Source organism: Podarcis bocagei (genome assembly GCF_964188305.1).
Source record: "Podarcis bocagei genome assembly, chromosome: 16".
Taxonomy (NCBI): Eukaryota; Metazoa; Chordata; class Lepidosauria; order Squamata; family Lacertidae; genus Podarcis; species Podarcis bocagei.
The window spans coordinates 19,913,270-19,928,753 of NC_138142.1; the positions used below are offsets into that span (position 1 = coordinate 19,913,270).

At 46.1% G+C, this 15,484-nt stretch overlaps 1 protein-coding gene across 5 annotated transcripts in view; it reads left to right on the top strand.

Moving 5' to 3' along the window:
* EMID1 (EMI domain containing 1) overlaps positions 1 to 15,484 on the top strand; it is a 71,740-nt gene that overhangs the window by 41,362 nt on the left and 14,894 nt on the right. For 4 of the 5 annotated variants that reach the window (XR_014002957.1, XM_081174985.1, XM_081174982.1 and 1 more), the window contains exons 7-13: positions 152 to 205; positions 929 to 1,036; positions 6,211 to 6,348; positions 9,044 to 9,124; positions 12,112 to 12,155; positions 12,608 to 12,670; positions 13,988 to 14,032. Coding sequence is in view for 4 of the 5 variants with exons in the window: in XM_081174985.1 (XP_081031111.1) it covers positions 152 to 205; positions 929 to 1,036; positions 6,211 to 6,348; positions 9,044 to 9,124; positions 12,112 to 12,155; positions 12,608 to 12,670; positions 13,988 to 14,032 (533 nt within the window). In the remaining variant the exon portion in view is untranslated. The remainder of the gene's footprint in view (positions 1 to 151; positions 206 to 928; positions 1,037 to 6,210; positions 6,349 to 9,043; positions 9,125 to 12,111; positions 12,156 to 12,607; positions 12,671 to 13,987; positions 14,033 to 15,484) is intronic. The other variant, XM_081174983.1, reaches the window with a different exon arrangement.

A 15,484-nucleotide genomic window follows, 5' to 3' on the forward strand; every position in this document is an offset into this window, starting at 1 on the left:
AGCTCCCGTTGCTCTGTCCCAGCTCCTGCCAACCTAGCAGTTCGAAAGCACGCCAGTGCAAGTAGATAAATAGGTACCGCAAGTAGATAAATAGGTAGCCTTGCTTGTAGGAGCTCCAGGTAATGTAACGTCTTGCCCCCTCTGTATTCAGCAGGTTCTCCAGGCCCCAGAGAGAGGCTGAGGACCACCATACCTGGACGGGATGGTATGTACTCAAGTGACTTACAATATTTTAAGAGAAAAAAGAAAACGTACAAATACATTAAAAGCAGCATTAAAAATAAATTATGAAAGACACTTCTGTTTTTAAAAAAGCAAACAAACTACATCGAAACATCCCGCCCATGCAGAAAGGCCATAGGTGGCTAAAAAAAAGAATGTTTTTGCCTGGGACCAAAAGATACGTAACTAGTGTCAGGCAAGTCTCCCTGGGGAGAGTGTTGCACAAATTGGGGAACCACTTCTGGAAAAGGCCCATTTTCATTTTGAGGAGGGGCCGCTTGAAGAAGGGTCTTGGATGACCATTGATAAAAAGAGACTGTGAGTTTCTGTTTGAAATGTTCATTTTACATTCATCTTTTCTTTTCCTGCTGTAATCTGACGTCATCAAGCATTTCCCTTTACTTTCTCTTTCTCAAGGACTGAAATTCTCACTGCGACACACCATTCGCCATGAATCCCAGTCTCAACACATCCCTTTTTAGCTATGGCCACTCCATATATCTGAAGCACACAACTTCCCAGCAAGAGAATCCTGGGAACTGTAGTTTCTCCCCACCACAGAGCTACAATTCCCAGCACCCTTAACAAACTACAGTTCCCGAGCTTCTTTGGAGGAAGCTGTGTGCTTTCATTGTATGTTGTGATCTTGTGAATGCGCATCTTCCTCAACTGTTACCCCCTTCCCTTTCCAAACCTTTTGTTTCAGGGAGGCTGGCCTCGCAGGGACCCCCAGGCCCTGTGGGTCCCAAAGGAGACATTGGCATCCGTGGCCCGTCAGGCGTACCTGGCGTCAAAGGCCCTGCTGGACCGCAAGGTAAGCCCCCGCTGCTCAACGGGTGCAACTCTGCCTTCTCCTTGCATGGTTCAATCCTCTGCATTTCCAGCTAAAAACAACTTACCGTATTTTTCGCTCTATAAGACGCACTTCCCCCCTCCTAAAAAGTAAGGGGAAATGTGTGTGCGTCTTATGCAGCGAATGCAGGCTCCATGGCTTTAGCGAAAGCAACGTGAAGCCTCTGGAGCGCAGCGGGAGCTCCCTCTGTGCTCCAGAGGCTTCGTGTTGCTGTCGCTGAAGCCAGGAGAGCAAGAGGGGTCGGTGCACACTGATCCCTCTTGCTCTCCTGGCTTCGCTTCGCTGGAGAGGTGCTGCGCAGCTTTCCCTCCCTGCGGGAGAAGAAATTGAAGGGGCTCCGCTTCTCCTGCCGCTTCGCTGAAGGGGCACCGAGCAGAGAGGGAGAGAATATTTTTTTTCCTGTTCTCCCCCTCTAAAACTAGGTGTGACTTATGGTTGGGTGCGTCTTATAGAGCGAAAAATACAGTACCTAGCAGCCCTGGGGGAGACCCCCCTCCCAAGTCTCCGGGACCTTTTTCTGCTGCTCGAAATGAAGAAGAGTTTGGATTTGATATCCCGCTTTATCACTACCCTAAGGAGTCTCAAAGCGGCTAACATTCTCCTTTCCCTTCCTCCCCCACAACAAACACTCTGTGAGGTGAGTGGGGCTGAGAGACTTCAGAGAAGTGTGACTAGCCCAAGGTCACCCAGCAGCTGCATGTGGAGGAGTGGGGAAGCGAACCCAGTTCACCAGATTACGAGTCTACCGCTCTTAACCACTACACCACTCTGGCTCCACATGAATCATGTGGAGGGATATAGTTTGATGTTTCAGACTACAAATCCCATCAGACCCAGTTCAGGTGTGGGGAACCTTAAATCCTCCAGATGTTGCTGAACTGTACATCATCACCTTTGGCCATTGGCCATGCTTTCTGGGGTTGATGGGAGATGTAGGTCAACAACATCTCAGCAACATCTGGAAGGCCAAAGGTTCCCCACACCTGACAGTCCAAAACACCTGGAGGGTTTAAGGGGTATTGCTTGGGTTAGTTCTGGGGGTGCATCCTCTAGATTAGGTTCATGCATTTTATTGTTAAACCTTATGCATTAGCAATGTTTTGTTTAATCGTATTCTTGATCCCTGTGAGATGTTCTCATCAACCCATCCGTTTATCTGGCTGTTTAAACTTCCTTTAGATCTCGCAGTTGTTAGCGAATGATGAAAGAAACCTTTCTGAGGTTGTTGCAAGTTGTTTTGAGCTTGCCTTGCCTTGCAAAGAAACGGCAACGACTAGGCCAGGGGCTCACAATTAGCTAAGTACCATATTTTTTGCTCTATAAGACTCACTTTTTCCCTCCTAAAAAGTAAGGGAAAATGTGTGTGCGTCTTATGGAGCGAATGCAGGCTGCGCAGCTATCCCAGAAGCCAGAACAGCAAGAGGGATTGCTGCTTTCGCTGCGCAGCGATCCGTCTTGTTGTTCTGGCTTCTGATATTCAGAATATTTTTTTTCTTGCTTTCCTCCTCCAAAAACTAGGTGCGTCTTATGGTCTGGTGCGTCTTATAGAGCGAAAAATGCGGTACTTTTGAAAATGTTGATATCTTGACATTAGTTTTTGTTATGTAAATGGTGGCACACAAACCCTGGGGTCCACAGACCACCAATTATATATTACTACATTTACATACTGAATTCTCCCTCCAAGGAGCTCAAGGTAGCCTACATGATTCTCCCCCTCCTCATCTAATCTTCACAACAACCCTGCAAAATAGGCTAGGGTAGGCGACAGTGACTGGCCCACGGTCACACCCCATGGTGAGCTTCACGTGCCTCAGTGGGGTTGTGAACCCTGGTCTCTCCCACATTGTACTCTCATGCTCTACCCACTGCACCACACTGTCTCTCACTCCAGTGATGTGGTGATGTGTGCCATGGGTTCCTCTGCAGGACGAATGTTTGTTCTCTCTCCTGGTCTAAAACCTCTTTTTTTTGGGGGGGGGGGACACGAGAGTGAAGCGTGTCTCCAATGTTAAATCGGGGAGGGGATGGTTTGGAAGTTTGCCTCCATGATCAGAAATCTGAGGAAAACACAGTCGTTGTAGGGTATCTTGAAGTCTCTTCTAGTGGGTTTTTTTGTGGGGGGGATTTGCTGGGGTGGAAGCACCCTCCCCGGGCAAGCAAGGCTGGGGATCTGAGCTCACGTGGAGCTGTGGTCGTACTTGGCCGTCTCTCTGGGTCTGCTTAATGTTTATTGGGTTTGGAAAGCGTCCCAGAGAAAGTTGCCTCTGGCCGTTTGGAGTTAAAACATTAACCAGCCAGCCCAACCCCACACAGACCCCATTCACCACCCTCTTCCCCACCCCCCACTCCTAGGCCTAACTCTCCTCTGTAAATCCCACTTCTTTGTTCTGGACCTCCCTGAGCTAAATTTTTTTTTAGGGGGGGAGCAGGGAGTGAGTGGGAAGGGGTTGCCTTTGCCAAATCCAGTCTCCCCCTTCGCTTCCTCCGCTCCCGTCTCTGCACGCTCCCGGTCTTCAGCTGCAAGCCGCTCGGAGCCAAAAACCTGCCTCTGAACTCCTTAGCGATGGGATGGGGAAGCCTGTGGCACCCCAGATATAGTCAAACTCCAGCTCCCATTGTCTGACCTTTTGGACTTGCTTGCTGGGGCTGAGGAGAATTGGAGTTTCATCTGAAGGGCCACAGGTTCCCCATTTGCGCCTTATAACAAGAAGATCGGCTCCAATCAGGAGAAGGAGTGGTGTCACCTTTTTTCAGACGCGAGCTATTTAGTTCCCATGGCAACATATTGTCCAAGGTTACATGGCAAACAGGAGTTCTCAATAAAGCTGGCTAGGGCCTATTGACTTAGCGAAAGGCATTGGGTTGACTATTTATTTATTTATTTAATAACTTTATTTAGAATTCAACAATAACAAAGGAAAAAACCACCGTAATTGCTACATCAATTCATTACAATTAACCAATTTTAACAATATATAAATAATAATAGAAAAATTACACAACATCACTCTTAACTTACTGAAGTTTACATGTTACACTTTGATATCATTATCTCTTTCTTAACAAATCAAAAAGAAAAAGACCAAGAAAGGAGGCACAAAAAAGAAAAGCAAAGAGGAAGAAGAAGGGGGGGAGGGGGTAAAGGAAAAAAGAAAAACAAAACAAAACAAACACATTTGACTTCCGATTAGACTCATTGTATTATGATTTCTACTATTTTTTCACACACAGTTCCAGATTATTGCATTTCTTTCTTTGTTTTCGTCAGATATCGAAAGACATTATAATTGTTGTTTTACAAGGATCATTCTATTTCTGCCAGGAGGTATTTGTTACTGGGTTGCCAGTTTTAGCAGCCATCCTCTTCTGCAGACCCCAGTCTTACAGCTACAGAATCCCACGGTTGCAGGGGACCCCCAGAGGACATCCATGCCAACCCCAATCCTCATTAACAACATAACGACGACGTGGAGTTTGCCACATGAAGCAGAGCCTTCTCAGTGGTGGCGCCCTGGTTAAGGCATTTCCTCTTTATTGAAACCGGACTGTCTGCCCACGTTCTTTTCATTCAATATTTCCCACAGGCCTTTGCAGCATTATACGTAATTTGTGTTTGTATCATTTACTGCTGACCTGTCTGTGATTTTACTTGGGAGTTGGCTGCAGTGCTAGTCCTAATCAGAGTAAGCCCATTGAAGTTAATGGATACCACTAACTTAGGTTCATGCACGCATTTCAATGGGTCTATACAACCCTTTGTTTGGGGGCATCAAAAGAAAGGGCATCATATGGGAAATGTTACAATACAGTGGTGCCCTGCAAGACGAATGCCTCGCAAGACGAAAAACTCGCTAGACGAAAGGGTTTTGCGGTTTTTGAGCTGCTTCGCAAGACGAATTTCCCTATGGGCTTGCTTCGCAAGACGAAAACATCTTGCGTTTTTTGCAAGTTTGTTTCCTTTTTCTTAACACCGTTAATACAGTTGCAACTTGACTTCGAGGAGCAACTCATAGAATGCGGTGTGGTAGCCTTTTTTGAGGTTTTTGGTGATTTTTGAAGCTTTTCCAAAACTTTTCCGACACTGTGCTTCGCAAGACGAAAAATTCGCTAGACGAAAAAACTCATGGAACGAATTAATTTCGTCTTGCGAGGCACCACTGTAATTTATCATCATCATAATTGATAATGATAGATGTGGTGATAAGTTAAATCAAGCAGGCCGAATTGTGCCCAGTTGCTGATTCAAGAGTAGCATCACAAGAGGCGAAACTTGTTTTCATTTTTAAATGAAAGCTGAGGTTTTCCAGAAGCTGGATTTGGTGCTGCACTTGTGGCCGTGCACAGTTCTGACAACCACGCAAATCCCAGCTTGTACAGCTCACATTCTGCTGTTCCTCATGCTCAGCATGAGAGGCAGTGTGGCATAATAGTGTCGGACTCAAATCTGTGAGAGACCAGGGTTCGAATCCCCGTTCTGATCTGAAACTCCCTGGGTGGTGTGACCTGGGACTGCCCACTGTCTCAACCTGACCTACCTCACAGGGTTGTTGTGAGGATGAAATGGGAAGAATGGGGGACCACGTGCACCATGCTTGAGCTCCTTGACAGAAAAAAGTAGCGTATAGATGTGATAAATAACTAAAAAGGTGGCACTCTGAGCTTTTGCCCACAGGTGCTGGAAGAAACCCACCTTTCCTGGCTCAGGTCTCGCTGTTCACCGTTGTGTTGTTTTGTTTTGTTTTGTTTTGTTTTTTATAAATATTTATTGAAATTTTCATATTATTACAAAATAAAAAAGAAAAAGAAAAAATACAAAAATAAAATACAGTTAAAAACAATTCCAACTTTTTGTCACTTGTCTTTCATTAACTTATTTCCCGGACCTCCTCATACCTCCCTTTTTTGTATTCCAATTCAAATTTATTTCGTTCAGCAATTTCTTTCCCTCCTTCTTACACCCTAGTCATTAATCTGAATGTATATTTCTAATAACCTTAAATTTTAATCTATTTAGAAAAATCCATTTTTTTTCATATTCTTTTAACCTTTACAGCTAGAAACCACAACCTCAATCCAACATCATTCTAACAGTGTTGTTTTGTTTTGTTTTCCCCTCCCACCATTTCATCCAGGGCCTCCAGGGCCTCCTGGTCCCCCCGGGCGGGACGGCGCAAGAGGTTTCCCCGGAGAAAAGGGCCTTCCAGGACCTCCTGGACCACCAGGTCCACCAGCTCCTGTGGGACCAAAGATATCGCCCATTCCAGATCAAAGTGAGTAACCTCCCAGGCAAGGGAAGTGTCTTGGCCGCAGGGGTAGGGAACCTCAGGCCTGTGAGCTGGATACGGCCCTCCCGGCCTCACTATCTGGCCCTTGGAACTCTCCTCAGGCCATGCTGCCTTGGCCTCACCCTCTCTGAGTGCTTTGCCCTGAGTGGAATGTGTCCTTGAACTTGGATCTTGCTGCCCTAGGTGGAGGACTAAGAGGGCTGTGGCAGTGTAGAAGCTTGCCTACTGTACAAAGGTTAAATTATTTCAATTTCAACTAAAGTGTGGTGGGCTGCCCTAAAACATTGGCTCAGGATTTCAGTGTTTGATCTAGGGAAGGGTTTGTACCAACACCTGACCAATGAGGAATTTGACAGCAAATGGCAGAAAACCATGGCTAAAAAAGCCACCTCTATTGGTCTGTCACCCCCCCCCCAACTGTATTACCTGGGTTATGAAGGTGCCCTAAAGACGTTAAAGCAAAGATTATGGGAAAATGCACACAGTGACTTGCGATCTCGATTACACGCAGTCTGTAGTCTGCTGGCAGTAGGAGTACAATATGGGCATGTCTTTAAGTTAACATCTTACATTAAAAACCTGACAAATTATTGAAGGCTTTTCACCAAAGCCAGACTAAACGTCTTTCCTTCTGCAGTGTTGGATGGCAGGTTGAGAGGAGTTCCCTACCAGGACACACTTCGCTCGTGTGCTCAAGACATCAATTCCATAAAACATATTTTGTTGCACTGTGCAAAATATGAGCAAGCCAGGGCTGAACTGATATTACCCTTGCTGGTACCTTTCCCGGGCAAATCAGAGGCTCACTATGTCAGGTTCCTATTGGAAGACTAGACAAACACTAGAACATTAGCAGTGGCAAAGTTTTTATCGGTGGTTGCAAGAACTAATGATCCCTATATTCTGAACAAAATGCTTGTTTAACCTGGAGGTAGGATGTATGAATTGTGTATTGCTTTGTAACGATTTGTTGGGTCTCTGGACCGTAATAATGGTTGATGATGATGTAAATTATTTACATTCGTTGCCCTGCCCACTTTTGCCTCTGGCCCCGCCCACCACTGGCGTGTGGCCCTTGAGAGGTTGCCTAGAAGGGAATGCAGCCTTTTTGCTGATTAAGTTCCCCTGCATTAGCTGCTCATTTCCTGGTCTGTTTTTGTTAGGTGAAAGATGCTTAAATCTCTCGGTCCAGGATGGTTTTGCCCATTCCCTCTCCCCTTGATCTGTCTACTGCAGTCTCCTGTTCGAACTGCTGTTTTCTTTTAAGGCAGCCTTGGCCACACTGACACCGTCCAGATGTTTGGGACTATATCTCCCATCAGCCCCAGCTAAATCTTTGTTTAGAAAATGCCTTTGGGGCTCTTCGGTTCCAAGAAATATCTCCGCAAAAAATGCAAATACGGATAAAAGTTAGAGGATTTGGGATCCCAGACTTAGAATTGTATCACTAAGCATATTTACTGTCAGGTACATAATTCTGGAGACCCATAACTGAAAACCATGGTCCAAATTGGGCTACTTTGGACCTTTAGAAAGATGGGCAGCACTTGGGTTTTTAATACATTAATGCTCAAGATGCTATTGAAACAATAACATCAGTTCGAACAATGTGGCACCGCACATCCAAAAAATATAAATTCGACCTTTTCTCCCACGACAAAATGACTTTGTGGGGAAACACATCTTTAAAAATCAGGAAAGAAATGGTCGTATGGAAGAGGTGGATGAATTTCGGTATACAGTGGTACCTCGATTTAAGCATAGCTTAGTTTAGGAACAACTTGGATTAAAAACGCTGCAAACCCAGAAGTAGGTGTGTTTTGGTTTGTGATCTTTGCCTTGGAATAAGAACATGTTCCGCTTCCGCTTCATTTGTAAATTGAGTCCCCCGCTGCTATGGGAAAGCATGCCTCGGTTTAAGAACGCTTTGGTTTAAGAAAGGACTTCCGGAACAGATTAAGTTCATAAACCAAGGTACCACTGTATTAACGTTAGACCAGCTGATAAATGAAGAGGATGAATTTTATACATATTCCGTCTTAAGAGTCAGATTACCTACAAATGCTCAATGGCAATATCTCCAGATAAAACACTTGCTAACCACCATCTATGGACCAGCAGCTTTTACAGCCTCAGAGACCCCCAGAGATATTGAAGCAGTTGATTAGTTCTTACGCAACAGCAACAAAAAATGGTCATCAACATATATAAATCTTTGTTACTAGCTAACTAAGGGAGGATTGGAATAAAGAATTAAGAGATCACATCTGGAGGGTGACAATTTACCAAGGCTGTTTCACAGGGGATGGTTTGACTGCCTATTATAATAGCGGAGGTTTTATATTTTGAGGGATTTTAAAGCTTTGCAAACTGCTCAGAGGCTTATTTTGGCATTAACCGGTACAGAGGATGGTCTGCGCACGCGCGGGTCACGATTCGGCGCTTCTGCGCATGCACAAAGCGTGATTTGGCGCTTCTGCACAAGTGCAAGCACCGAAACCTGGAAGTAACCCGTTCTGGTACTTCCAGGTTTGGCGTGGTGCGCAACCCGAAAACGCACAACCTGAAACATCTGTAACCCAAGGTATGACTATATAGAAATCAATACTTTGAATAACCAGCCTGGTTTCCAAAGGAGAGACACCCATTCCCTGGTCTTTCTCTGCTTGTGTGATTTCAGGGGACCCACTTCTGTCAAACACCTTCATTGAAACGGGGGTCACTGGTCCAGCTGGGCCGCCTGGCCTTCCGGGACCAATGGGTAAGTCTCTTTTTGGCCCTGTATCTTCACCCAGGGATGGGGGAATGACGGGCAGCAGCTCTATGGGGTTTCAGGCGGCATTGTCTGCCAGCCCTACCTGGAAACTCTTTTGGGGATTGAAACTGGGACTTTATTTTTATTTTTTAAATACATTTTTATTAGATTTTACATTCCCCCCCCAGTCATATTACAACATATCAAATTGTCAAATAGAAACAATACATTCCCCAAAATTCCCCCTCCCTGCCAGCTTTCCTCAACTTCCTCCTCTGGTTTTGAACATATTGGCTTCCCCTGCTTGCTATATTACATCACATCTCAATTTTCTATATTAATTGTTATTATCTCTTATCATTTTAACATCACCTTTCTAGTTTTTTGTACTTATTTTTGTTGCTTGTAGGTGTTTACTCAAACCCTGCTAGTGAGTCTGTTTCTTTACATTGTTTCTGTAGATACAACATAAATGGTTCCCAATCTTTTAAAAAATCTCTATTGTCTTTATCTCTGACTCTTTCTGTTAGTTTCGCCATCCCATCAGTTTTTGAAGCCATTCTTCTTTAGTTGGTATTTCTTCGCTTTTCCATCTTTGGGCTAGCCGCCTATCCTAGCCGCCGTCGTAGCATGCATAAAGAGTTTCTTCTTTTCTCTTGGCAGTTCTTGACCTGTAATGGCAAGCTTCAGGTTTTTAAATAAAAGTTAGTTTGAACATTTTCGAACCTGGGGCTTTAGATGCTCTGAGTTATGGCCCTTCCTACAGAAACAGCAAAATGTGAAGCTTCCTCAGGCAGACAAACAGGAAGACCATTGTTTCATCTACCGTATTTTTCGCTCTATAGGACGCACCCGACCATAGGACGCACCTTGTTTTAGAGGGGGAGAACAAGAAAAAAAATTCTCCCCCTCTCTGCTTAGCGCCCCTTCAGCGAAGCGGCAGGAGAAATGGAGCCCCTTCCATTTCTCCTCCCGCTTGGCTGAAGGGGCACTGTGCAGCTCTCCCTCTCTGCTGAAGCCGGGAGAGCCTTGCTCTCCCGGCTTCAGTGAAAGGAACCTGAAGCCTGCGGACCGCAGCGGGAATTCGCGCTGCGCTCCTTGGCTTCAGGCGGCTATCCTTGAAGCCTGGAGAGCGAGAGGGGTCGGTGCGCACCACCTCCTCTCGCTCTCCAAGCTTCAGCGAAAGCAACGCGAAGCCTCCGGAGCGTGGAGGGAGCGCTTCCTCTGCACTTCGGAGGCTTTGCGTTGCTATCACTGAAGCCAAGGAGCCTGCATTCGCTCCATAGGATGCACAAACATTTCCCCTTAATTTTGGAGGGGAAATGGTGCGTCCTATAGAGCAAAAAATACGGTAACTCAATATTGTCCACACGGACCGGCAGCAGCTCTCCAGGGTTTCAGGCAGAGGGCATTCCTATCTGTACCTGGGGAGATGCCATCAGAGACTGAATCTAGGAGCTTCTGCCTGCAAGGCGGATACATGCCCTACCTCCATGTTCAGCCCTTCTCCAAAGGGAGTCTAGGAAGAGACAGGAGAACCACAGGAGATATTCCAGATGGTGTCTCTATGCAGATACCTGTCAAAAGCCGGGTCCGCGAAATGTGGCCATTCCACCCTGAACGCTTGAAGTGCCTCTCCCCATAGTATCTGACTGCTGAAATGAAATTTGTGGCTTGCCGACAACCCAGAGACCATGTTAGCTGCGTGGACTCAATCTGTCCTCTGAATGTTTTGGACTCCCACCCAGCCGCAGCCGGTCTTTGCAGACCTGCCATTCCCAACCAGCACAACAGCTTTCTCGTGCTTCTTTCAGCCTTTTCTGTGAGTGTCCTGGTAGGAAACAAAGCAACCTGTTGCCATCCATGGCTGATGGGTCAAGCGACTTTAGGAAGGATTTGATAGCTGGCGTTCTATTGGCCTCTGGTGGCAGGTTTGATTATTGCACTTTCCATTCCAGGAAAGTTGTTGGAAGTGTTTTCTGACCGTGGTAGGAATTGTTTTCCTCCGCCTAGACTAGAGCACGAGTCTGCTAGGCCCAGCTGGGAAAGGAGGTCGCACAGTATTGTTGAAAACAAAAATTGCACTTTTCCCGTATGGGGTATCCAAGAGCCTATATAGAGTCCCTACGTAGGTTCCCTATTGGTAGGAGAAAATAACAGAGGCCAATCAGAGAATACTGAGAAGCAAAGCAGCTAGTAAGCTTGATCTTTATTGATCTGTTGCAACAGGGTGCTCCCCTCACCCGCAGGAGAGAGGAGGAACCCAGAAAAATGGTGCACAAGGCTTTATAAAGACTTTTGAAATTGCCACCCTGTAGATCAAGACCACCCCCAGAAACATCATACATACATCACGGAAGGGGTGTAACCTAAGACCACCCCTCAGGCCTATATCACAGAAAAGGCGGTCTAAACAGAAATTTGAATGTTTTTCTCCTGTCCTTGTTTATCTCCTGTCTGGCAGGTTACTTGATTAGATTTCCTAGGGAGCCTGGCTAGTCTTTTGTAATGATAAATACTGGGCCAGGTCACAGGCTCACACTCTATTCATATCTTAAATATGCCCTTAAGACAGGATTTGTGAGGAAAGACACAATGGGGAGGTTTCCCACTTTGACCTTGCAGAGAAAACATTTGCTCAGTTTAGGAATCAAAATGGCTTCAGGTTGATCTTCCTGTGCTGATCTATGTACGTGCGGTTATGAACATTACCATATATCTAAGACCTCAAAATTCCTATCACAGTATTAAGTGGGAGTTGCAACAGATCAGGGCCAAATCCTGCCCCCTGGGGGTGGGAAGCAACAGCCACAACAAAATTCGGGGTGGGGTGGGAAGGTTGTAGATACAGCTGCAGCCTTGTGGGTGCTGCTGGTTGGCCAATTTGGAAAAGGAGGTTTGGGGGGCTTTTGCCCCTCCCTCCAGCTCCTCCCTTCTCAAAGCAGCAAAAACTAGTTGCTGACCAGGAGTGTGAAACCTCTTTCTTCCTGTAGGTCCTCCAGGGCCAGCTGGAATCCCAGGTCAGCCAGGACGTGATGTAAGTACCCCTAATCTCTGACGGGAGGAGGCAAGGGTTTCTGGGAGGGGCAGCACTTTTGCTGCGGAAACAGCCCAATTGCATTTTGAGCTGATGATTTGAATAGGAGGTGGTGTTTTTCCAGGGCCTGGAACCTCCCAGTATTTTGGGACTAAACTGTAGGTAACACTTAGCTGCCACCGTATTTGGGGTGGGGAGAGATCCCTTGCAACTGACTTGGAATAATTTTTATTAAAGATTTTCTTGAATTGCAAAAGAACGGTCCCTTGCAACTGAGATCCATTGTTATATTATTATTATTATTATTATTATTATTATTATTATTATTAAATCGCGTCTTATGCAAGTTGTGTTATGTTGCTGTTTATTTGTACATCGCCTTTCATTCAAACAGGCTTATTATTATTATTGTTGTTGTTGTTGTTTGAAGCTGCGACGGTTCTTTCTTTCAGGGGAGCCCCGGAACCCCAGGCACCGACGGGGCAGCTGGTACCCCTGGAGAGAGAGGAGAAAGAGTGAGTACTGCCCTCCAACATCATGTGCTCTCAGGCTTACATCCAAGTTTTATAGCATCAGAGAATTGTGTGGTTGGATACATGCAGGAATCACAGCTAAGAATCAGCTTCCAGCTTGGTCGATCTCCTTAAACTGCGGTGTCCTTAACTCGACCAACCAAACTGGTTTGACTTGCAGCCGCCAGCAAGAAATTCCTCTCCACAAGATATACAGTCATACCTTGGGTTGAAGTAGCTTCGGGATGAATATTTTCGGGTTGTGTTCTGCAGCGACCCGGAAGTAATGGAGCGCGTTACTTCCGGGTTTCGCCGCTCGCGCATGCACAGGCATTCAAAATGATGGCACGTGCATGCGCGGAAGCGACGAATTGCAACCCGCGCACGTGCGGACGCAGGTTGCGTTCGCTTCAGGATGCGAATGGGGCTCCGGAACGGATCCTGTTTGCACATCCAGAGGTACCACTGTAGAGCTGTTATTACCCCTGCTGACGTCTGCACATCAAGCAGCTTTCGAAAGCATATCTACAGTGGCTGGCTGGAAGATGGCAACCCTCCATCTGCCAGAACAGGAAACTCAATGGAGCACTCAGAGCTCTTAAAGCACTGTGGGACTGGAGGAACTACCCCTGTGGGATTTCTCCCTGAGCCAGAGCCATATAAAGAAGCAGGCGCCTCCCTCCAGGTCAGGATCGGACATGGGGGTGGGCTCTCGTGTTCGTATACTTGCCCGGAGGACCTGGGTTCAAATCCTGCCCTCTTGCTTTAGCACTGTGGGGAACCATTGGCCCTCCGTATGTTGCTGATCTACAACTCCTTCCAGCCCCAGCAAGGGGTTGATGGGAGTTGGAGTTTAGCAAATTCTGGAAGGCCAGAAGTTCCCTGCATTTGCTTTAACCAGGGCCTTCTCGGTGGTAGCGCCTGCCCTGTGGAACGCCCTCCCCTCAGATGTCAAGGAAATAAACAACTATATGACTTTCAGAAGAGATCTGAAGGCAGCCCTGTTTAGGGAAGTTTTAAATATTTGATGTTTTATTCTGTTTTTAATCTGTTGGGAGCCGCTCAGAGTGGCTGGGGAAACCCAGCCGGATGGGCATGGTGTAAAATAATTATTATTATTATTGGCAGAGGATGAAGACCAAAAAGGGGTTTTAGGCAGGTCCCTGGAGGGCTGGTGGGGCAGGAGAACCGAAGCATATAGCCATGGACTGCATTTTCAAGGGGTTGGACTAGATGACTCTTGAGGTCCCTCTCAACTCTACAGTTCTATGATTCTGTGACTCAGGTTTTCTTTTTTCTACTCCTTCGTCTCTCCTGTAGGGACCGCAAGGATATCCTGGCCGCCAAGGTCTAGATGGAGAACGCGTAAGTGTGGCACAGCAGAGGAGAGAGAATACCCTGCTAGGGTGGGTGCGAGAAATTTGGGTGGCTAGTGGCAAACCCCAGCAACCAGGGAAGTTCTGCACATTCTGAGAAATGTCTCTTACACTACATGAGAACTTCCTCGGTCACCGTTCTCTATGGGACTTTCATTCATTCGCTTGTTCATTCATTTGAAGCAGGGCTGGGGGACCTGGGTTCCTCCGGAGAGTTGTTGGACTCCATCTCCCATCAGCCCCAGACAGCAAGGTCAGGGGATGATGGGAGTTGAGGCCAGTGACATGTGAGGCCTGCGCGGGTTCACCATCCTCGATTCAAAAGCATTTATACCCAGCTCTTCAGTTCCCAGGCTGGCGTACAAATCAATAAAAAAACAGCACAGTTCTAATAATCCTTTATACTTCTCCCAAACTTTAAAAATCGTTTTCCTTATAATATGATTTCGAAAACTTTGATGTACTCTTGCCTTTTCATACCACAAGTATGCATGCCAGCCAAATCTATTGTCATATCCTTCCAAATCGAATAGATCTGTATTTTTTAGTTTTATCCATTCCTGGATCCAGCAAATACAGGAGGCTTCAAAATATAATTTCAAGTCTGGCAGGGAGAGGCCTCCTCTAGGTACTGGATTCTTAACTTTACACAGTTATTACAATGGCCTGTCTCCATACCCAAGACAGTATCCATAATCTGCCTTTCCCAGGATGGGCCAAGCCTACCCCCCCCACACACCACCCTTACCCTTGGAAAGAAAAAAGCTTTGGTTTTCCCTGACACCCGTATGAAGCTTTTTATTGTATTACATACGTCTTACATCATAGGTCACTAATACGGGTTCTGTGAGCTCATAAGCCTCTATGGAGCTCTTCCCATGCTCACTGAAATTTTGTTTTTTGCCTGAGGTTGCAAATTCTTTATGCTGGGTTGGTTACTAATTTCCAAACGCCTCCAGCTTATGGAAACCTTTCTCCATCTCTAATCATGACAATGAGATATTGCGATTCTCAAATGCTCCCAGATTTATCTTAATAAATCCCTCTTACTAGGTTCCCCATGTGCTTTTCCAAAATGTTGCATGTAAGATTCTTCCTGCTGTTATGGTACATGGCTCTTGAATTTGGTACTTCGGCGTTATATGCTGTTTTACATAATTCAGCAAGGGGGCAAGTGCAGTATCTGGAGCATCTATCTGCCTTGCATGCAGAAGGCTCAATTCCCAGCAGCTCCAGGTAGGTCTGACAATGTCCCCATGTGTTTGCTGCTGCCAGTCAGTGCGGGCAGTACTGTGCTAGATGGACCACTGGCCTTACACTCTGTGTAAGGCAGCTTCCTAGGTTCCAACAACAGCAGAAGAGGGTCTAATGCAATTTCCTATTTGAAGATTTCTTTTGCAATAACCACAGACCGCCCCAAACCTTTGTTTTCTCATGCCTT